The 22,415-nt window shown below is 45.8% G+C and overlaps 1 protein-coding gene across 4 annotated transcripts; it reads left to right on the top strand.

The window, feature by feature from the left end:
- Nucleotides 1-33: 33 nt before the first annotated feature.
- ADAMTS13 (ADAM metallopeptidase with thrombospondin type 1 motif 13) lies at nucleotides 34-21,286 on the top strand. Of its 4 annotated transcripts, none has more exons than XM_074923385.1 (30): nucleotides 34-479; nucleotides 807-873; nucleotides 1,702-1,985; nucleotides 2,184-2,325; nucleotides 2,687-2,823; nucleotides 3,608-3,691; nucleotides 3,778-3,902; nucleotides 4,672-4,818; nucleotides 5,142-5,276; nucleotides 5,822-5,972; nucleotides 6,635-6,739; nucleotides 7,209-7,360; nucleotides 7,487-7,550; nucleotides 8,095-8,221; nucleotides 8,431-8,579; nucleotides 9,919-10,039; nucleotides 10,763-10,843; nucleotides 11,116-11,297; nucleotides 11,680-11,815; nucleotides 13,537-13,666; nucleotides 14,306-14,495; nucleotides 15,157-15,274; nucleotides 15,623-15,752; nucleotides 16,361-16,540; nucleotides 17,137-17,341; nucleotides 17,838-18,141; nucleotides 18,520-18,666; nucleotides 19,137-19,313; nucleotides 19,660-19,844; nucleotides 20,134-21,286. In XM_074923385.1, exons 1-30 carry the CDS (start codon nucleotides 405-407, stop codon nucleotides 20,281-20,283), a joined length of 4,380 nt encoding a protein of 1,459 aa, XP_074779486.1. In that variant the 5' UTR covers nucleotides 34-404; the 3' UTR covers nucleotides 20,284-21,286. The 4 variants fall into 4 exon arrangements, with proteins under 4 accessions (XP_074779486.1, XP_074779485.1, XP_074779487.1 ...); XM_074923384.1 differs by having other exon boundaries at nucleotides 2,684-2,823; XM_074923386.1 differs by lacking the exon at nucleotides 16,361-16,540 and having other exon boundaries at nucleotides 2,684-2,823.
- Nucleotides 21,287-22,415: the final 1,129 nt, after the last annotated feature.

Here is a 22,415-nt window from a genome sequence, read left to right as displayed (position 1 = left end):
GGGCCCGGCCCCCGCTGTGGGTTCACCCCGCCGCCGCGGCGGGGCCGTGGGGCCTGTCAGGGCGCAGCTTGAGCAGCACAGAGCCCCCTCTTCCCCCCCGCGAATCGCCCCTGGGGTGTTTGGCTGCGAAAACCGGCTCAGAGCTCGTGATCGCCGCGCGCTTGGGCTGCAGTCAAGTTGCAAACATTGCGCAAAACCTCCCTCCCTCCGTCCAGCTGTTCCTGTAACGCCTCGGGCCGCAGGCCGTTCCCCCCGGCTGCCCCTCTCTGCAGAGGATCAGCTCCCCTGTTTGTTTAAACCCTGCACTCTTCCCTTCCGCTCCACGTGATGCCTTGGGCCAAACTTTGTCTTAATCACCCCTGGGCCGGCGCGGACTCCGCAAGGCTGGTTGCGACTCCTCCAGCATGATCGTCAGCTTGACGATCCGGGCGCTCGTGATGCTCCCCTTGGGGTTCTGCTGGCCGTCGGCTTTCCAAGAGGTGAGTTTGACCTCCAGAAAATGCAGTTTCCAGGAAGGCTTTTTTTTATTTCTAGGAAAAAAAAAAAAAAAAAAAAAAAAAGAAGAGACAACACAACGTGTTCTAAGCCAAAATCCATCCAAACTCGCTAATCAAGAAGATAAAGCTGCTTCCTCTGGGTGGCTGTTGTGCAGCCCATGCTTAGTGCAAAATAAAGCCATGAGAACTTGGCGTCGGTACTTGTTGAGTTGTTCGCTGGCGTTCCTTCCAGGTTAGGTTCAGTTAAGTGATAGTCTTGTATCCATTTGTTTTTCTTAAAAATATGTAAAGCTATTCTTCTTCTTGCAGAAATTTCTCGGCGCTTTGGATACGGAAGATGTTTTCTCTTATTTTGGAACCAGCTCAGTGTCTGATGGTATGCAGGGCTCCTTCCTTGATTTTGGAACACGTCTGTCAGTTTATTTCTAATCCTGTACGTTTGATAGCGCTAAGAACACTTATTAACGAACACTGATCTGACAAGCATTTAGCATTTCTGAGTCGCATTACTCAGTGAGACAGTCCACGTTTCAGTGTGAAAGCGGTTGAAGAACTGGGTCAGCGTTTGAAATCTGCTGAAGGAGATATGATAAATCTTTTTGCACATTTCTCCTGCGGTCCTCGTTCTCTCTATTGGTATTCTTCTATGAGATTAACAGATCTAGGTCTTCTGAGTGGGAAGCTTTAGACTGAGAATAGCTTCAAATGCATTTGATGATTTTTTTAAAAATAAACACATGGAGAGACTAGTATTCCGGGTCTGGATTGATGGTAGTTCAGAATAAAGATACGTTTTAAATTCTCAGATCCTTAAAGCAAGAATATTGTCTGCTTGTGAGTTCACCTAGTGTTCAGCACAGCGTCTCTCTCTGGATTATGATAATTCTCATTAATACTTAATATCTGAGGAAGTAAAACTCTCTCAGCCTTTGTTAAATGAACTGCTGTCTTCATCGAGAGAGCTAAAGTGCTGATAAATTGGGAGCCAGTTTCAGAGCTGTTGTCTGTTCACAATCAGATTATCCTCACTTTGGAATACATGAGAGCACACAAGTTCTTTGACTGCTGACACAACTCTGAAAGGCCACAGTTGTAATTTGGAGAGTATTTTTTCCTAGAGAGATAGATCATTACATTTTTTTTCTGTGTGTCATTGTTTCTCAGAACTGTTCCCCTTGTCCTGGTCTTGCTTAATTTCTTTCAGTACCTGAGTTTGTTGTTGCTGAGCCAAGTTGCCCTTGTAAAGAAGAACAGATCGGGCTGACGTCCTGTCACATTCAACATTGCTCCATTGAGGCCTGGGGAGAACTCTACGCCTTTGAATTTCTAGAGGACCATGCTCTCTTTTCCTCTTCCTTTGTGAGCAAGCAAGTGGTGAACTCTTCCTTTAGCTTACTGAAGAGATTCTCAGGCAACTGCTTTGCAGGTGGAAATCCACTGCAACCTCCCGGGGCTAAGTGTAGAGTCACTTACTGTGAGGGGCAACTGGTGAGTATCCACTGAACTTATTCTTAGAAGCTTTTACAGCCTTTGTAGGTTTGCAGCTTGATGAACCAAACATGTGTGAACCATCTATTCAATAAATCCGAGCATTACAAGGAGAAACAGGAAGGATATGGCACACAGTTCTCCATTAATAGCAAATGTATTTGGAATAACTCAGAGATGGAATTTCATCTCCTTTAGCAAGGAGTCGTCATTGCAGATGAGGAGAAGATTCATATCAGGCCTGTCAGAAGCAAAGATGTGGCCTTGCTGAAGGATCTTGGCTTCTCCAGACCCCACATTCTCTTCAGAAGTGCTGCAAGAGAGGCAAATACAGCAAGAGGTAATGTGCATGGAGAAGAAACCCTGCGTCCTGCTTGGAAAAGCTGTCTCTTGGAATTGGGATTGCTTGCATGAGCTCAGAGGAACAATTTGTATCTACAAATATATGAGTATACTCATGTTTCTCACCTCACTGAGGTGTAACTTGTGTCCTTTCATTCAGGTATTTGTTATTCTGATAGCATGGGTGTGTTTTTAAGGATGCTGGTGGGTGAAAGAAACCAACAGAAGTGGGAAACATGAGCAAGCAACTGGTGAAGTGGTCTTCCAGCTGTATTATTGTAGTCTGTCAGGAAAAGGGAGTGGATCTGTAGGACCTTTTATACTGTCTCGCATTTTAAACTCCCTGTGCTCCTCAGCAGGGCGGTTTCCTTCTCGCCTGCAGAAGAGGGCTGAGGGAGCTGTCAAACATCTGGAGCTGATGGTTGTAGCAGGTCCAGATGTTTACTCGTACCACAAAGAGGACACAGAGCGATATATTCTTGCCAACCTGAACATTGTGAGTAGATTTCTGTTTGGATTGCTGTCCCAGTGCAAGAGCTCAGTGTCAGAGGCTGTGTCACAAGCAGACAGACCTCTGTGAGTGCACTTTCAGAGGTGTTTGTGGTTACCTGCTCCTAGTGCAGAGCACTGCTTACGTGCAGGGTGTTCCTCTGTGCTTCCCCTGGCACTGTGTGGGAAGCTTTCCTTTGTACAAGGAGCTGCACAAATAAAACTGGATGTTAGAAGCTTTGGGGGTGTAGTCTTAATGCCCCTGTAGAAAATGTAGCTCTTATTTTCACTACTAACATTGTTGTATGTCAGATACAGTAGCAAGAGTTTTATCACCAGAGCCTTGATCCAGTCCCTGCTGTTACTTTCAGTGAGATTGAACAAAATCCACTGAATTAATCTCACATTTTACATTTCAGTGTTTTACTTCTACTACAGGATTTCTCTAAAAGTCTTTTGCTATTACTAAGAATTTGTTTATGCATTTCCTGCGTGTATATTGCAAAAAAGTCTTTAGCATTCACTCTCCTACCCTATGAAACTGTTTTCCATGCAGATTCTCCCCTCTGCTGCAGAGTATCTGACAAGTCTAACAACGGTTCTCATGTGTTGACAGATTTATTTACATTTGTAGTGCATACTTTAATGTTGTACTTCCTGGTGATTTTATAGTTGCCCCTTCTGGTTACCAGGTGTGTTACCTTTGTAGTGAATGCAGCCCTGTTATTGGGAACAGGTAGTGGGAGTCACCCAGGTGCCTTCTTGATTGAATCCTTTCTATCTTTTAACAGGGGGCAGAGCTGCTGAGAGATGCTTCACTGGGTGCTCATTTCAGGGTTCATCTGATGCAAATACTTGTTTTGAAAGAACCAGAGGTAAGCAGGGAGCACTCTTATTCAAGTGTTGTCCAAGAGGCTGCTAAAAGCTGTATGAAATGTGCAAACATGTGCCTTCACTCTAGGCAGAGGTAAACATCACAACAAATATCACCTCCTCGCTGATCAGTGTTTGTGAGTGGAGCAAGAAGGTCAACCCCCAGAATGACTCTGACCCCCAACATGCTGATATTGTCCTCTACATCACCAGGTACTGCAGCTCCCCTGGCCTGGGAGGGGATTGGAGACAGAGGTGATGGTGTCCAGTTGTTAGTGGAGTGATTTGCACTGGGTCTTCCAGCAGCTGGGCATCACAGAGTCTTTGGAAATGGGTTGATTCTCCTGCCCTTAGCATAATGCAGTTAGTCAGGTGCTGTTTCTTCAGTTTCTGCAGAAACTAGAATATTCCCCAAGCTCTGACCAGCCAGACTTGAGCAGACATTGTGTGCTTCCAGAGCAGCACAGCCAAACCCACTGCAGCTTTTTGTGGGCAGAGAAGTCAAACAGTAACTGGAAGTGAAAACCCACTGGTGTTTTATATGGAAGATTTCTAGTGCTTCTCTGACTCAGACATTTTGTCTGGCTTTCACGCTCCTTGCTCTAAATTGCCCTGGCTAAATTTGTCAAAGACAAAAACTTTTCTTGAGTGTAATGGCTTTGTTTTCGTGCTCTTTCTTCAAAGAGATGATGATACTGCTCTGTCTTTTGCAAATAGGATTGGGTCATTTTAGTCTGTTCTGCTTGTCTGAGGACAGTGAGGTTTTTTTTAATGTAAGATCACCACAGATTTTGAACAGTGGGAACTCACGGGACCCTACTGCTACCATCTTGCCCCAGGTCGTTCCATGTGTCAAAAGAAATGTTAGCTGGCAAAGTTAGATCAGGAAAGTGCCAATAAATGCAGTTGAATGTGTAGACCTGACTTCGTTGGCTGCAATGGTTCTTTGCTTTCTGCTGTATCTGTCTCTCTTACTTTTTAGGTTTGACCTGGAGTTACCTGATGGGAACAAGGAGCTACGTGGAGTGACTCAGTTAGGTGGAGTCTGTTCCTCCTTCTGGAGCTGTGTTATCACCCAGGACACTGGCTTTGACCTGGGAGTCACCATAGCTCATGAGATTGGGCACAGGTCAGTAGGAAAGCCCCAGGGCAGCCCAGTATCTTTTATTCAGGTAGAAACATCCCCCAGTTCAAAGAATTCAGAAGAAAGGATTTTTTGGCATAACAGGGGATTTCCTTTAGATTATTAAAAACTTCTGGAACGAGTTCCTTGCATTTCTTGTATTCCTGCATGCTGTGTGACAATTAGGAGCTGCAAAGAGGAGAGAAAACCTTTGTGACGACAGTAGAAGGAAAAGCTGCAGAGGGAGCTCAGCCCTTTCTTAGAGGAGAGAGAGGTAACCCAGCCTCTGGGTTTCTTCTCCTCAGGGCACTGTGCTTCTTCTGTTACAGTCTTGGAATCCCCCATGATGGTGAGGGGAATCGGTGCAGCAGGAGCGGTTACATCATGGGTTCAGCAGGAAACCACAACAGCATCGACCTCGCCTGGTCACAGTGCAGCCGAGAAGAGTTCCTGGCCTTTGTCAGGTAAGGGAATGGTTGAGCTCTCTGTGCCCCTGTGGGAGTGTTACCCCGTGCTGGGAGCTTAGGAGAGGGCAGGGAATAAAATAGGACATTCTTGGAAAACAAGGAACTGTGAAAAGCTTGAGGTTTGTTTATTTCTTATCACTTGTGTCTGTTGCTGAGGTTAAACCCGGTTTTTGGTTCAAGTAGCTGGAAATTACGTTGGTTAGTGACTAACATGCCTGGGCTGTGTTGGACTTCTCAGACACTAGCTCAGCCTGGAATTTTTATTTAAAATGTCAGAGCATCTAGGTTTAAACAAGCATTGTGGGCTGTGAGCTGGCTGGGTGAAGAACAGGAATGGGTTTCTGTTGTAACTTCAGCAGCAGGGAACTGTGAGCATCTCCAGGCAGCTGCTGCAGTTAAATCCATCACAGCCCACAGTAAGCATGTGTTGTCTGGGAAAGCAACAGCCAACTCCCAGAATGAAACTCAGCAGAAGTTTGCAAACATGTCATTGTCCTTACTGCCCACAGCTGGGAAAGTGATATTTCTTATGTCTCCATCAGCACAGGCCAAACAAACTGCTTGAATGACCTGCCGGACATGGACGGCAGCATCCCTGGATGGAAGCCTGGCTTGTACTATGGAGCAGATGAACAATGTAAAATAGCCTTTGGGAGTGTTGCCACAGCATGCACCTTTGCTGACAGCAATGTTGTAGGTAGAAAGTTTGTCTGTCTTGCTAGGGGCAACAGGGAAATGTTCTGGAGCCAAGATTCAGTAGAGAGGGAGCTGGGCACGTTTTTATTATAAAGGGAGGGAAGGTGTGTTCCTGCCACAGATTTCTTGACAAAGAATAAACCTTTAAAGGCTTTTAAAGTGCTTCTCTTCTCTCCATGACCACATTCATCCACATAAGTCTCTTTTAAGGTTTGCACAGTACCCAGAGCCTCTGCCCAAACAGGGGCCTGGCAGTGCTAGTGCTGGGTACACCTACTCAGGGTCCTGTCTTGGGGAGCTCTTGTTCATTGGGTTCCTTCAGCTTCCCACCTTTGCTCAACTCCCCGTGTCTGAGAAATGCAGCATGGCTAATAGCTGCTGGACATGTTTTGTTAATGAGGAAGCACTAAGGTGGGTGAAACTTTAATTGCTTTAGTTGAACATCTTCTAGCATTAGAGCTGGCAGTGATAATCTTCTGACATGCCCACAACTTTTGCCCAGTAGCAGGAGAAATGAAGGGACTTGTCTACACTGTTGAATAGCTGTGGGGAAACCAGACATCTGGGACATGCACCATTTAAATGAAGCAGCTTTTGGGACTGCTGTGTTGATGAGCCTAAGTAACTCCCTCAACGCCCTGATTTTCTTGTCACACCAGGACATATGTGAAGTTCTCTCATGCCACGTACAACCAGGAGACAAATCCAGCTGTACTCGGCTTCTTGTTCCCCTCTTGGATGGTACTGAGTGTGGAATCAATAAGGTAAGGAAGGAGGCTGATGATCAGAAGTGGGTGTGGGTTCCATGGAGCTCGTTAGGCAGCAAGACATTGTCGGTGGCTGGAAGGTACGTGGCACTCAGGGCCCCTCGCCCAGGGAGCTAAGGCCGGACGCTCCAGTCACAAACTGGTACCAGCTGATCTTGATGTTTCCCTCTCATCTGTATCTCTGGAGTTGCTTTGCAGTTCTATAGCCTGATATCTGAGCTCTCCTCAAAGGCTTTGCTTTCTGCTCGAGATGACCTATCAGCTATTTGTTTTAATCCCAACCTCATGTCAGACCATAATTAGTTCGGAACAGGGCCCTTCTAGGCTCTTGTAAGAAGGTGCCTCATTCATCTTGGGATTCTCCAAGAGACGGAAAAGAGATGGAGACTTATGCCACCCTTGTAGATCCCAGCCCTCCTGGGTTCACTGTGGTGCTGCTGCCAGTTTTCTATATTCTTGGTCTTAGTGGTGCTTCAAGGGCCAGTGCAGCTCTCTGGAAGAACTGAACCCCATGGCTGTGGTCCATGGGCAGTGGTCGGTCTGGAGCCCCTTCTCCTCCTGCTCCCGCACCTGCGGAGGTGGAGTTGTGAAAAGGCAACGGTTCTGCAACAACCCCAGGTAAGAGGTGGGAGCTGGGGAGTTTTCAGGGCCTCTTGGTTGAGTCAGGGCCACGGGGTCTGAGTCTTGCACTTTGCTTGGGACAAACCTGCTTCTGCTGAGGAGTTCTTCTCCTGTTATTTCCAGGCCTGCTTTTGGGGGGCAGGAATGCCGTGGTGCCAGCATCCAAGTGGAGATGTGCAATACTCAGGTAGTGGAGTTCATCTTCTGGCCTTTTTTCTAAATGCCATTTAACTCTTGGAGAGCTGTATGGTTTGGGACTGTACTTCTCACAGCTGACTGCTCTGGGAAGAAGAACTAAAGATCTGGCATACGGCCTCCATCTGTCTGACAACAGCAGAGGTATTTGTTCCACTCTGTCTGAAGACAGCAGTATTATTTAATAGCACTGTTCACGTGCAATGAAGCATTTTCCCTATGCCTTCATAGCAGGACAGATGCTGAGAAAACAGTGACTCACTTAATGATAGTTTTCTTCAGAGAGACACTCTTATGTTGTTCCTATTTTCCTTATCCATTTATTTTGTATAAATAGCAAAGATACCAGCTTCCAAACACAATTCTCTGCATATCCCACAGACTCTCTTTAAAGTGGTTTTCTTTATTTGCAGTTGTTTTGGTGTTTTACTTACCAGCCACTGCTTTCTGCCTCTAGCTAGCGGGTAAAATGTTGCTTGGGATTCTGTGCTCAATAACCTCCTTTCATTACCCATACAATTCTCTCTGGCTTGTAGGCCTGTTTGATGACCCAGCAGGACTTTATGGCTGAACAATGTGCAGCTACAAATGTAAAGCCACTGTATCTCACTATAGAAGCACCATCCTTTTATACCTGGACTTCTGCTGTTGGCTTTGCCAAAGGTAAGGGAAGACTGAGAAACTGTGATTTCTTTGTGAAGGGGAGCGCTCGTGGACTGGTCTGTAGTGAAAAGGCTGGTTTTTTGTTTTAGTTTTCACACAAAACCTGGATGCTCTTTCTGTTGGATCCTTTTGACTCCTTGCTGTTGCTTGATGGTCAGCCACGTGCCTTTCTGAGAGAGTAACTCCTTTCTTCTGTCTGCCCCCTCCAGGGGACATGCTCTGCAAACACACGTGCAGGGCCCTTGAAAGCGAGTTCATGGTGAGCCGCGAAGACAGTTTCATAGATGGAACCAGATGTGAGCAGGATGACTCTGAGCACCACAAGGCTTTCAATCTGTGTGTAATGGGAAGATGCAGAGTAAGTGACTGGGGAATCCAGGTGAACCTCTGATGTATTCTGCACCAAAGGAGTCTCCTAGGAGCAGGGAAAAAAACCCCACAGTGTTCCGAACAACGGACTGAGCTCTTTTCAAAAGAAGAGAGTTTTGTTCTTGGCTTATTGGCTTGAGTCCAGCAAATCTACTGTTCTGTCTGTGCGTCCGATGCCAATGCCCTCTAGATAAGACATGCTGCTAATTATGCAGTAAGTACATAAGGCTATTCATCCCTAATCCAAGAAGCAGTTGGTTTATGAGTTGGTTGAGGAGACATCATTAGCTGTTCCTTTGCGTGGTATAAATAGCCCTAGAAAATGCTGACTCCGTTGGAGAAAAGGCCCATGATTTGAACGTACTGGGTCAGTGGCAAAATAAGGAGTAAAACCTGGGAATCGTAACTCAACAAATTGATTGTTGCAGTATCACTAATCAAAACGGATGTATAACTTTTTTTTTCCTGGATTGGACATGAGAAAAGCATTCTTTCATGATGAACTTGAATATAACTCCCCCGCGCTGTCTGCATTTTACTAACTGCTCAATGCTGACCCGGTTGTATGTTTTCTGTTGTTTCTTTACATTCCCAGAATACACTTTCAACATTTTATGTTTTTCTCATTATCCTCGTCTTCACAATGTTTTGTAATGCATTTCCACCGAATGAACAGCAGAGGGTGTTGACATAACCTAGTCTGATTTCTGCTGTTCTATTTGCAACAGTGATAAATGTGTATGTCCCAAAACCTGGGATCAGTGCCTCTAGCATAAATTCAGCAGTTGCACATGTTTTGCTGCTAAGCCTGCTGAGATCCTGCTGTAGCTCTGTGTGAATTAGTCTTGTTCGTGGGAATGAGGATAGAATCTCTTTTCTGACCTCCATGGGATTGAAGGACAGGCTGAAGGACGTGAGCTAGGTTTGAGGAGCTAAAGATTCCTTTAGAAGCTGCCATTCATGTTTACTATTCTCCTCAGTGGGTTTGTTGGGGTCCCCCCCCTTCCAGAAGGAGTTTGTAGAAGAGAGGGAGTGCAGAGCCTTTGGTTTAGGTCACAGGAGAAATCTTTCTGGGCTGCTTCTTATGGGAAAGAAAATGTCACAGTTAATGAAACTTCTTGTACTCTCAGCTAAGACTTTCCAATCTCTGCCTTTGCATACTCTGTTCAGTAGTACAGCTAGGTACAAATGCATCTTTGTCTACGTTGTCATCTTAAATTTGAATTACAAATGAAACGGCAGTTTCAAGGATTCAGGCAATGTTGCCTTCATTTGCTTGTTTTCTTCTCAGAATAAACAAGTCTTGACAGACTCTCCCCTTTGCTCAGGCATTTGGGTGTGATGGCCAGATGGACTCCAAGAAGATAATGGACTCTTGCAGGGTCTGTGGGGGTGATAATACAACTTGCACCGAAGTGAGTGGATCTTACACAGAAGGAAAAGCTAAAGGTGTGTGGTCCTCACCCTCAGGCTCAACATTACGGTGCTGTTTGTGTGCTGCATATTTGTGTGCATGTTCAGTGTTGATAATCTTCTGTATGTGACTTCTTGTTTCTGCATCTGCTGGATTTTATTTTTATGGAGGATATGGCAGTAGAGTTTGGGTAGTCAACAGAGGAGACGGCTAAGATCTGTAGCGGGGAGGTAGCTGTTGTGTAGGCAGAGTGACTTTTTGGGTCATAATTCTTCTCTGGACGTGGGTCAGAAATGCAGCCATTTAGGAAGTCAAGCAAATTACTGGAAGCTGAGGGCTGTTTCAGATGCTTCCTGAGATGTTAAACATCCATTTGGGAACTGATCTGGCTTTTGCAATATCACACATAGATATTAGCAGAGAATGTAAAAAGAACAAAAGAAAGATGAGAACAGGACACAGAATTCAGTTCATTTTTTTTTTCTGCTGTATTCACCATCACTGTGTTCAACCCAAGCTGATAGAGCTAAGGTCAGTGTGAATTTAGTCTGCTAGTGGTCACTGTTGTATCTTTAATTTTTTTGTATTAGCTATATAATGCCTGTCTGCAATTAAGCCTTGATGCTGCCTGCAAGGTTTGTCCTCCAGCGGGTAGGGTGCTAGTAAGGTGACATGGGGTTGATCTGTAATCCTTGGTCTTTTTAACAGAGTCACAGTAATGGAAGGTGACCATGTCTTCTTTCTTTCCATCCTGCCAGTGTACGTTACATTTCTGACCCTGCCTTATAACAGCACCTTGGCCCGTGTTATCAATCGGAGACCACTCTTCACACATTTGGGTGAGTTGAATGAAAAGGAGAGGAGGGACTACAGGCAGGGCTAAAATAAAATTGTAAAAATAAAACTGTGGAATTTGGGAGGAAAGTTCTTGATGATGCAATTTGTTTGTGGGATGCTCTCCAGTGGGAAGTGGTAGAAGACACACTCTTTGGGATGCCTGACTTAGATCAAACTGGTTTCTAGCACATGGGCAGTCTGTAGCTGCCAGCACCAGGGGATCCTGGTGACCACATCGTATCTCTTGACCTCACTGCTACTTCTGCTTCTCTAGCTGTGAAGGTTAAAGGAGAGTATGTGGTTGCTGGAAAAGGAAAAATCTCACTGAATGTCACCTATCCGTCAGTTCTGGAGGACAGCCAGATCAAATACAAAGTGTTTCTCACCAAGGACAACCTGCCAAGCCTGGAGGAAGTCCATGTGGATGGGCCAACACAAGAAGAAGTTGAAATACAGGTAAATGAAAATAGCAGAGTTGGAAAGGGGCCAGTCAGAACTGGCCAGGGTGAGTTTGTGTAGCTCTGCTGCAGTGTAGAATCCAGGCGTCCAAGGGCAGTGGAGATGGTGTTCACTAAGAGTGATGGTGGTGGTGTTCTTGGCAGAGATTGAGGGTTGGCTGCCTACAGGCTTCCCGCAGGCCTGGGGGGTGGTTGTGTTGGGAAAAGCATATTGAGTTAAACCTCTTGCTTGGCTTAATCTTTTTTCAGGGCCCTGTGCACAGGGTGAGTACTCTGCATCTGGCAAGATGGAAAAAAGGGAGACTAACTTCTCTTATCTCCATCCTAAGAAAGTAGTCTGAGCTGATTTGTGCATTGACCACATCTTTTTCCTTCACCAGGTCTATCGAAGGTATGCAAAAGAATATGGCAATGCCACCAACCCAGACATCACCTTCAGCTACTTTGTCCCCAGAGAGAATTTGACATATATGTGGGTTCCTCAGCAGGGGCCCTGTTCAGTGACCTGCGGGGAAGGTGAGGCAGCAGTACTCAATCTTTACTTTTTATGGAGATCTGAGCAGACTTCTAGTTTGACTGGCCCCTAGTCTCCCCGATCTTTACTCCACGGGCTCTCTTGGGCTGACTGAAAGAAATGTGACATCAGTGATAGGTACTTGATTAGAACTTACTAACTGAATTTAAAACTGAATTAGAACTGAACTGAATTTAAAAGCAAATTGCTGAAAGTGAGCTGCAGTTGCCAGTGTTAAACTGAGCCAAAGCAGAGTGATACAGCTTTTGAATTAAATTAGCAAATCAGCAAATATCTGAATCATTAGAATAATAGTGAAAATGTTTGGTTGTGAGGAGGATTTTTAAATAGGTTTTAACTGAACTTTTTTGGTTTTAAGACCAAGTAATTTTCTCAGACTTTTCAAAGTTATTGAAGATTGTCATTTGAAGCTGGCTAAACATCCAAAGTTTGAGACCAAAGTGGTATCTAGTGTCTAACTAAAGCCTCAGAGCTAATTATTCCTTCTTAGAATTCTATTCCTGTGCCATGGTTAATCCTTTCTGTCTCCCTGAAGAAATCATAATGCAGATTGTAACAGATCACTCTGGTAGACAGTCTGACATCTCGTTAACCAGATGATACAGATGACACTGGCAAGCCTCTAGACTTTTATGACAAAGATTTAGAAAATACATTAGTGAATACTTGTGTAAGTCAATCGGTAGGACTTGTTGGAGAGGACTATGTCTGGAGACCTTTTCTCCAGCAGATTGCCAAGGTGAACTGATTGCTGAAAAGCTGAAGTAAAGGACTCAAAAAGCTCTAGGGCCTCCCAGCTAATGCAGTCACAAACAAAAAAAAGAGAAATCTGGGACTTAAAATAACAGGAAGTTGAGAATCCAAGCTGAAATTGTATCTTGACTGCTGAAAGTCATGCTTAGGCCCTCCTTACCGATAGCCATTATTTGAAAACAGGGAAGGTAGTGAAAAGATAACATTGCTGATTGAGTCTTGACATTTGCTTCTCGGGGTCATGCTCTTTGCGATTCAGGAATGCCAGCTGCTCTTTGTGGGTATCTCATTCACTGTAAAACAGACCCTTTACAGCTTTTTTAATTTTAGATTTTCACCTGCTTTTACCTGTTAGGTTCAGTATTGTTAAAGATCTTGTTTATAGCTGTAGTTTATGAATATTTCATTTCTTGCATGCCATAGGCACTGCAAGTCTGCAGTTTCTCTTCCAGTACCTCTAGTCTAGCTTTGGATATTGCTGACCACTTTGAGGACATCGGCACAGTGCTGTCTGGGTACAAAGGCTGCGTGATGATATTACATTATTAGTTCTACAGAATGTCATTTAAAAATGGTTGACTGCTAGAGCTTATTTTCAGCAACTTGTCCCTCACCAGTCAGACATCATTAGAAGTAATTTGGACCAAATGATGACTAATGTCCTTATTCTTGCAAACAGCCAGTTTAGAGTAATCTTTCCGTTTTGGCAGTGGATTGTCCATCAAACTTCTCATCTTCTGGGGTATTCATGTTGGAAAGTCACTTCAAAACTCTTGAGGAAAGTTGTATCAGCAAGAAGGGGTTTGTGTTGAAAGTCTGTGTTCCCAAATATGCCATTTTCCTACAGAGATGATTTAAATAAAGCAAAATTACTACATCTTCCTAGCATAATAGAGGTGAACTGTTCACTTTCTTTCTAACTTCCTTTGCTTTTCCTTTTGTATCCCAGGGATGCGGCCAGTGGTTCATGTGTGCTTTGACCAGACAAAGAATGAAATAACAGAGGATCAGTGGTGTCTGGAGCTCCCACAGCCCCTTTCAGAGCCCAAGCCTTGTGTCATGGAGCCATGCCTGTACAGGTTGGTGTTCCTGGAAGCTCAGCTGAATTCTTGCTTCGCTTGTCCTTTCCCTGCCAGCTAACCCAGTCTCTGCAGTCTCATTTGCATAGTGCAAGGTGAAAAAAAGGAGAGGTATGAAGTAATTTCTTCCTAATTATGATGGTGTAGCGGATCCCAGACCATGTTCTGTATTTCCTGGTCCCATGAGGTAACTGAGATGTCAGCTGAATGAATGGGAGATAGTCCTTCCAATATTTTATGGTAGTCTGCTAAATTAAAATACTTTGAGGGCATGGCCAGAAGATGTCTGCTCACATCCTTTCCAAGATTGTGCCAGCAAAGAATTGATCTTACTCTGGAGGAGACCCTTGTGTTAATTAGACTGGAAAGAGGACCAAAAGCCAAGCCTGCCAAGATCTTGTAGACATTGTAGTTTTTAATAAAAAGTGATTACACTGTGAACTATAGCTCTTTAGCTTAGACGGTTTTAGTGCTAGAGAGCTGTCGGTGCAAAGACTTAAATTTCCAGCAGTTGGCCTCTCAATCACATCCAGACAAGGCTCTTGAAATAGAGAAGCTGAATGCCCTGTATGACCCCTTTCTGTAATCAGTGGCATGCTCCAGATGAGAAATAGGGTGATGCATCTACTTCCCATTTAGGTGGAAGATGTCTCACAGAGGTGAGTGCTCTGCTGTCTGTGGAACTGGAGTTGCCCAGCAGAATCTGTCCTGTGTACAGTTTCACGATGGATTGGAGACTGTTGTGGATGACAGCTTGTGCCCAGCAGAAGAAAAACCCCTCTCCGTTGTGCCGTGTGTGGTTAATGTCTGCCCTTTAGGCTGGGACAAAGTGAGTTTACTGGCTTGGCTTATTTCAGGAGTCTCACTGGGAGATTTGCACTTGTGATCCACAGGAGGCTTACCTGTTAAGAACCACCACCTTACTACTGGAGTCTGGGAGGGTGCTTTACACCAAGGATGTCTGCCCAGTTAAAGGTTCATCCTACCACTTTAGACAGCTCTGTCCCTCAATTTATGTGCTGGGTTCATCAGTTCATAGTCTTGGTTTGTTTAGGACAGCTCTTGACTGTGTTCCTTCTTCATTTCTCCTCGTAGAGTCCAACAAAACCAAAACCAGAAATAACCCCTGGTCCTCTAGGAAAAAATCTCACTGGTAAACAGAGAGGTTCTGACATAGTGGGGAGGATTGCTAGCAGGGAAGAGGGCTTCTCAGCACAGGATCACTGGTCCAAATCCACTGCCAGGCTTACATTTACAGATGAGGAAGATACTGCTTTAGGCATCTCCAGTTTCAGGTATCTCTCTTCAGGTAGTTTGAATTAGGAGGGGTCTTGGCTGTCCTTAGCTATTCCTGATACTTACATGTTCTGCAAAAATGGAGTAAGTGCTTAAATGTGCCTCTTTCTTCAGGGACAGCAGATATCCCCCAGCTTCATTAGATTAGAAGGCAGGTGCCAATGTCAGTCTGGGTCTTTTTGCTCTGTTCTGAGGTGGAAGATGCACACTTACTTCAGACTTTGGACTCACTTGGGCATATCCAACTGGAAAATCGGACTGTGTATGTCTGGAGCCCTCTAGCTGGAGAGTGTTCCGTCTCCTGTGGGAGAGGTGAGATCTTTCAGTGCTGCAGGGAAATGTTATTTGGCTGTAGGTGTGAGCTCAGTGCCTAGGAACCTCAGGGACCTGGTCTTTTCCCCTCTACAGTTCTAAGTGCATGTGTAGCTGTGGTCACAATTTTTTGAGTCTGGAAGAGGCAAGGGGGCCTGACTCAGGGAATAGTGTAGAGGGCTGGCTGGCTGCTGCTGTGCTTCAGAGTTGGGGGGGATGAGTGCAATAAGTGTGCCTGGAGCTTGGGCAGAGTTTGCTTCTTTTGTACACATGGATGTGACTGACAGTGCCTGGCTTATTTTCAACTGTCGCGTGTGTGCCATGCACTGAGATCGCTTCCCTTTCTAGGTAAGACTCAGCTACAGTATGTATGTGTGGCTTTTGACACTAGAGAAGAAACCCAGGAAGAAAACTGTCATCCAGTGCCAAAGCCAGAGAGCAGGGTGGAAGTCTGCGATCTCAGTCCCTGCCCACCAAGGTAAAGCAGTTACCAGGAAACAATGAGCCAGTGAGAGGGTCTTTCCTTCCTCTCTCTATCTCCAGGGACATGGTAAAGTAAGGGTCAAGCTACTCCGAGGATGTTATCTTCCTCTCCCATTCTTTGAAAGCCCAGCCAGCTGCAAAAACAGTAGCGCTGATCCCTACTGAGCAAACTGAGTCTTTCCTGGGCTGGTATATTCTCAGGCAGAACTTATTGAAGTCTTTGAGTCCAGGGAAAAGCTGGAAACCTCTTGATCCCTTATTGCCCTGGGGAAGTAGGAACAAATCCATAACTGCAAAAGGTGGTGACACATTTGCCAGCTGTACAGTTTCCACATAGCATCAGGGAAAGTAGCTAGAAATAAATGCTCAAAGAATCTGGAATAGCTGCTCTGAGAACTGAAGGAAATTGATTGCACTTTCCTTAGGATTTATGGTATTGCAGACTGCACTCAGTGGGGTGGCTGCTGATCTCTCAAACATGAGCCAGTGTATGTGTGTGCATTAACAGAATTCCAGTTGTACTTCCATAGGCTGGTTGGATTTAACATCCAGTGAAGACGGGTGACAGCTGGTGGTACTCACTGATGGCTGCGTTATTCCCAGGTGGCATTACAAAATGGGCTCATGCAGTGTAAGCTGTGGAGGAGGTGTGATGCACAAAGTCCTCTACTGTGCAAGGGAGACCGGGGAGAAGGCAGAAGAGATTGTGGCAGACACAGAGTGTGATGGTTTGCCTCGCCCAGAGGAGCAGGAGCCGTGTAATTTGGAGTTGTGTCCTCCAAGGTCAAAATGGCCACATGGGCCACAAGAATGTGCACTGGGGAAGAGCAGTTGTCCATGAACATGTATGGTGTGATCTAGGATATGGCTCAGGGCTGGCAAATGGAGCAGAGCTTGCCCTGCCCTATTTGCTGTGGAACTGAAAAACCACTGGCATCTGAACTTTTTTTAAGTACTACAGGATGCCGCTCCCAAGATGAAATACCCTGGGTCAGTTGCTGACTGTTCAGTGGTGTGTGTTTTGGAGGGAGATAAGATTGTTTTTGAAGTTAAGCCTGTGTATGTCACCCTGGGGAAGACTGAAATGGATGCAGGCTAAGACTCAACATATGTTTTGAGTCTGTGGGCTTCTAGCAAAATGTGAATGGCCTCTGTCTGGGTCTAGCACCAAACCTGCTCCAAACTGCCCAGCCTTGGTTCAAAGACTGCCTTCTGAGTACCATAGGCAGCAAAGTGTGAGAGGTGGAGGGGTGAAGAAAACTGCTGAGAAGTGCAAGGGGGAAGGATGAGGGAGTTGCAGTGCATTTTCTACAGCAAGAGATAGTAGAGGGTGGGGCTTCATCACTAACTTAATTTTTCTCCTCTGTGTCCTCTGTCAGGTGGAAGGTAACCCCAGCTGGCTCCTGTTCCTCCAGCTGTGGGCTCGGCTTAGCTGTTCAGCTGGTCACCTGTGTGCAGATTCGCCAAGGCAAGGAGATTTTGCTGGAGGAGCGTTTGTGTCCTGTGGCAGAGAAGCCCCTTAACAGTGTCCCGTGTGTCATTCGAATGTGCTCTTATGAATGGAGCTTCAGCGAGTGGACAGAGGTATTTGCTCCCATTCAGATGCAGAATTTGGTGTCTAGTGCAGCTGTTTTATAGCCCTTCACTTCTCTAAAGCATACAGGGGAGAAGTACCACTTCTGCCTTGTGTATTTCCCTCCCACAGAAATGGTGAACTGTTTCTAGGGATTTTTTTCTCTCCTTTCCACTGCCCTGTGTTTGGTGGCTGTAGGTCTGCTTCCCACCTTTCTCAGCTGAGGCTTTGGCTGCAGTTTAAAAATGGTCCTTGACATGTTTTCTTCTGGAATGCAGATCTTTTGGGATTTTTTAGTAAGTGGTTTTGCAATTCAAAGATAGAGTTGGGAAGATTCCCTGGGAGGTGGGCCATCTTATAGCTGATGAAACTAGAGCACTGAAAGGGCAAGTGACAGAACAGCATCAGTGAACAAAAATCATACCATGCCTGAAATAGTAAATGTGTTTATTTCTAAATATCGACTGAAACAGATGTATAAAGGCCTGTGGGTTTCTTCCTCCGCAGTGTTCAACTTCATGTGGGAACGGCATTCAGACACGGCAGGATTTCTGCCTCAACCCGCTAACCCGTAAGCACGTGAACCCCATCTTCTGCAGGCACTTCCCCAAGGCCATCGTGGTACGTGGCTGCTCCGCAGGGCCCTGCCCCGAGCAGACAGACCCCCTGCACACCGGGTCCCGTGGAGCAGGACTGCAGACAGTGACACCGGCCACGCTGACGACGGCCACGACCGCCAAGGAGGCGAGGTACAAGGACCTGGATCTTCCTCCATCTGCTGTGCCTCAGGAGCAGACAAAGACCAGTGGAGGTGAGGAGGACACTGCCAAAAGGTAGAGATCGGGGCTTACTGCCTGCAGGTGGGTTGTGGTGACCCTCTTGCTGTACAGGGATAGGAGCAGGGAAGTGAATACTCTTGGTTAGGAGGGACAACATGCTGTTCCTGCCAGCATGCCATGAGCTGTCCATGTTGTCTGAGCTAGGAGCAGTGCCTCCCTTCCCTGGGCTTCCCAAAGCTCTTCTGACATGGGACTCCTTGGGGCAGCAGCTGACTCTTCCTGTGCTCCACCCAGAAGGTGGGCACACTGTTGGCCCTTGTCTGTTCGTCATGCCACAGAGGGAATGGAGGCTGTTTTTCAGAAGCTGTAGTTCCTTCTGGATGTGTTTCTCACCTGTCTCTGCTGTACAGGTGTCTGTGGAAAGCTCTTTCTTAATGCCACCAGCATCATCAACATGACGGGTGGAGGGAGCGGTGACTGCGCTGTGGCCATCGGACGTCCTCTGGGGGAGGAGATCACAGTCAGTGTCCTGGAGAGCTCCCTCAACTGCAGCGCAGGTACTGCCCGGGGCGTGCTGGGGACTAGCTGCCCCTTTGGGGGTGCCCTCTGCACCTCATTTGCCCGTGTGCTTTTGGTACCCTGAATGGTTCTTGCTACCTTGAAGCCTGTGTAATCTCTGAAACCATTTTGCAACTTTTTCGTGTCCCACCAAGTCTTGGCCAGGTGGGACTAAAGGAAGATGATGCCTTTCCTCCCCCTACATAATAGTTCCTTACCTGTTTTGTTGATAGATAGAAGATGAAAGGAGTTTTTTGGGCTAAAGAAGCTGCTGTATTTGGCCTGTTGGAAACTCTCTCTGTAATATACCCTCTCGCTGGAATCAGTGCAGTTAGGTTACTTAACTGGACTGTTTTCATGACATTTTGATAAGATGCAGAAATTACTTGATTCCAGACCTATATAAAGTACGTTGCAGCCTTTTACTTAATGTCAAAGTGTTTCTAGTCCCTGTGTTCATCCATTCCAGGTGAGATAGTGCTGTTTTCTGGGCGAATGATGTGGCAGACAGGCTGCAGGAAGCTCCCTTTGTCACTGATAAATTCCAGAACGAACACGCTGATTGTGAAACAGCGTGTTTTGCTGCCAGGAAATGGGGTCATTCTTCAGTACAACAGCAGAGCTGCAACTAAAAAGTATTACCAAGGTACCTTACTGAAAGCTTTGCTTTTACTTTAGATTAAGGCACCCATGACAAGGCCTGCAGAGTTCCACAGGTCACGGTTGCTTATGAATGTTTGTGGAAGCCTTGCTTCATTTCTAGCATCTAATAAGCCACTCCTTGAGGAGTGTTGGAATTAATATTACTTGTGGCCTACACCTCTGTTTTAAAGGCAAGCCCCCTGCAGGTGTTTGCTGATGCTTGGAGGTTCCCAGATGAAAATCCTTAGAGAAACTTTTCTGCCTGAGTTTAATTTAAATGATTTTTTTTCTTGGAGAGGCTGGACGCTTCTCTCAATCACTTTCTTTTCTGCTTCCTTTCCCCTTCTCAGACTGTGACAAGCAGCTGTTTGGTCCCCAAGGTGAAATTGTGAATCCTGTGCAACTGCCTGATCAAAGGCAAGAAGTGGTGTGTCGGACCTTCATCAATGTGGCTCCTCGACATCGCATAGCTATCCGCGCCGTGTATATTGACCTGGACAATGACAGCAACCAAACACATTTTAATTACATCCTGGTGAGACAGAAACTTAAAGGGGATGATTTGGATGGGAATGGACCCATCTCCTCATTAGACATTTCTATCCAGATGCAAAGTTCAGTCACACATCCTAGAGGGTCAGACTTTGATCTCTGTTATGTAAATGTAGATGTGAAGGAGGACTGCTGATGTCTACTGTGTTTCTTCTAACCTTTGTATAGGGCAGCTTTTCCCCCTGAGTGATCAATTTGCAAGTCCCCACTATTTTGTGGGTACTTCACCTGTAGTCCACTATGATATAATGGTTTGGTCTTTCTTCATGCAGGTCCGTGACGTAAGCACCATGAAGACAATGGTGTTCCATGGGAAACAACAATTCTTCTGGCAATCAACAGGAAGCCAAGCTGAAATTGAATTTCATGAAAATGCTAAGGATCACCAAATCAGTTTCTGGGCTGAATATCATGCTATTTAGTCCAAATAAAAGGGCCAGGGACACTGCACTGAGAAAGGCCGTGGTCCAGTTAGTCATTGCTCTTCACTGCTCAAGGTCACATAAGTAATTTAATCTTTTTGCAACTTCTACATCTATTGAGATGACTCCTTTGGGATCTCAGTTAATATTTATAGAGGTTATGCAAAAGACATGTAACTACCAAATATTTAGCAAATAGTCTTCAGATTTTCTCTTTGTGCTGATTGGTATTAATGCAGCTTACATGTTTGCAGTTAGTGACTTGGACACTGAAGTCTCAGGATCCTGCTTCTGCCAATAAGTTCACTCTCCTGTGGTGTAAACCCTTAAAACTGAGGCCCATTGAAATTCTGGAATGTTACAAAGAAGGCAAAGGTGTGTATGAGGATGAATTGCTAGCACAAGAAGACTAGAGATGTGTGAGGGCAAGACAGCTTCTTTGTCCAGGTCAGCAGTGCAACACTAGGAGAGGTCACTCAGAAAGCTTCAATGTTTTGAGGAGTTGGCTAAACTGAGGTGCTGCTGACCTGGTCAAGTCCTGGTGACAGCTGGTTTTATCTGGGAGGACTAAATGACATCCAGAGGTCCCTTCTGAGACACCTCTTCTGTGGTTCGACTATTATATATCCGACAGTGATACCAGTATACTTCTTTTCTATGGGAAAATAAAAGAATTCTGACTCTTAATGATGGGTTTGGTGCCAAGACATATTTACTCAGATAAGAACAGTGGCTGTGCTGTTAATCTGCTTGTATCTTCATCTCACAGGAACTGTGCAGTGAGAGATTCTTGAGACTGCATGACACTAGTTGTAGCAGGAAGAAGTATTTTAGAGCAGTGACAAATATTCACTCCAGTTTGATTTAAATGCATTTTTTTAGGTTGTTTTTATTTAATATCTTGAACAGTGGACCATGCTTTGGTCCAAAACTGTCATCCTCCTCAAAATCACAATATACTGTTTAAGGGGTCTTTTCTGCACCTGGAGCCTGGCTGGACACATCTGCCCTTGCTCTTCACGCTGGATGCAATAAATGGTTCTGCCTGGGCAGTTTTAACCCTGCTTCTGCTTTCTTTCAGTTGAATTCTCTGTCATCTTTTAACAACTGCAAAATCTTATTTTCCTCTGTCTTCTTAATAGTTGTTTTTTGCTGGTTAAGCCTGGAGTTTTTTGCTTGCCAGCCTCCAGATTTACGTTCCATTCCTGGAAGAGCTAGAAACTAGATTCTTGAAGCAAGATCCTCGAGGAGCTGGATGTATCTGCTATCCCACTGCAGTGCGTGGGTGATGCAGGCACTGGGCCTTCATTTCCTGTCTAACAGGAGATGTTAATGAAAAGACATCCTTTTCTTAATCCTTTTTTTGTAACCTTTTAGCAGATGGGATCTGTCTTCCCACTCTGCTCTGGATCCCAAGTCTCACTGCTATTTGTTGTTGCAGATCAGCTATGCCGAGTGCCTGGTTTGCAGAGATGAGCTCTGGTTACTGACTGTATGCTCCAGGTTAATTTGAAAAAAATGCAGCTGTTGTCTTTATAATTTACGAAAATTAAGGCAGTTTCCCTGTATCATTTGTCAGGATACCAACAGCTTGCCAAACAGGACATCTCTGACTTGCAAAGTCCTACTTGTACTCCCATTTTCTAGGGAGAGAACCTGATTCCTTTCAGATTTAGGGGTGTGTTGCCCTCTCATCTTGAGGCCAGGATTTTGTAACGGCCGTTAAATGCATCTTCATGCAAAAATTCTTATTTCCCTTTCCTCTGAGCTCACGCTGGCCACCTGGATAACGGCATTGTGTGAGGCAGGGGGAGCGGGCCCCGCGGCGGCTGCACACCCCTGGCCTGGAGTCCATGTCTGCGCCTGCTTATGAATATGTACAGCGCGGGCTCTGCCCACCCGCCTTTTAATGCGAGTGACATCAAAGCCCTGCCTGCTGGAGGGGGGGACCCACAATGCAATCCGCAGGCAGACGTGGAGGCAGCTCCCAGGCCGCTGGCATCGCTGCTGCAGGCAGAGACCCTCCATTGTCAGCCCTGGGGGGCTGCCGGCGGGCCAGGCCCTGCATGGGGGTGCGGGGAGAGGCCCAGCAGCTTCAAGGCTGGGTTTAGGGGCTGTCTGCTGGGCTGGCT

This window comes from Athene noctua, chromosome 20, assembly GCF_965140245.1.
Source record: "Athene noctua chromosome 20, bAthNoc1.hap1.1, whole genome shotgun sequence".
Taxonomy (NCBI): domain Eukaryota; kingdom Metazoa; phylum Chordata; class Aves; order Strigiformes; family Strigidae; genus Athene; species Athene noctua.
Note: the sequence above shows the minus strand (reverse complement) of the source record. Positions and strands in the feature narration are given on the sequence as shown.

Coding starts and splice junctions, on each gene's coding strand:
- ADAMTS13 (XM_074923384.1), top strand. CDS start 405: ATGATCGTCAGCTTGACGATCCGGGCGCTCGTGATGCTCCCCTTGGGG. Junction 18,142..18,519: donor GCAGACAAAGACCAGTGGAG/GTGAGGAGGACA, acceptor TCTGCTGTACAG/GTGTCTGTGGAAAGCTCTTT. Junction 19,314..19,659: donor AACTAAAAAGTATTACCAAG/GTACCTTACTGA, acceptor TCCCCTTCTCAG/ACTGTGACAAGCAGCTGTTT.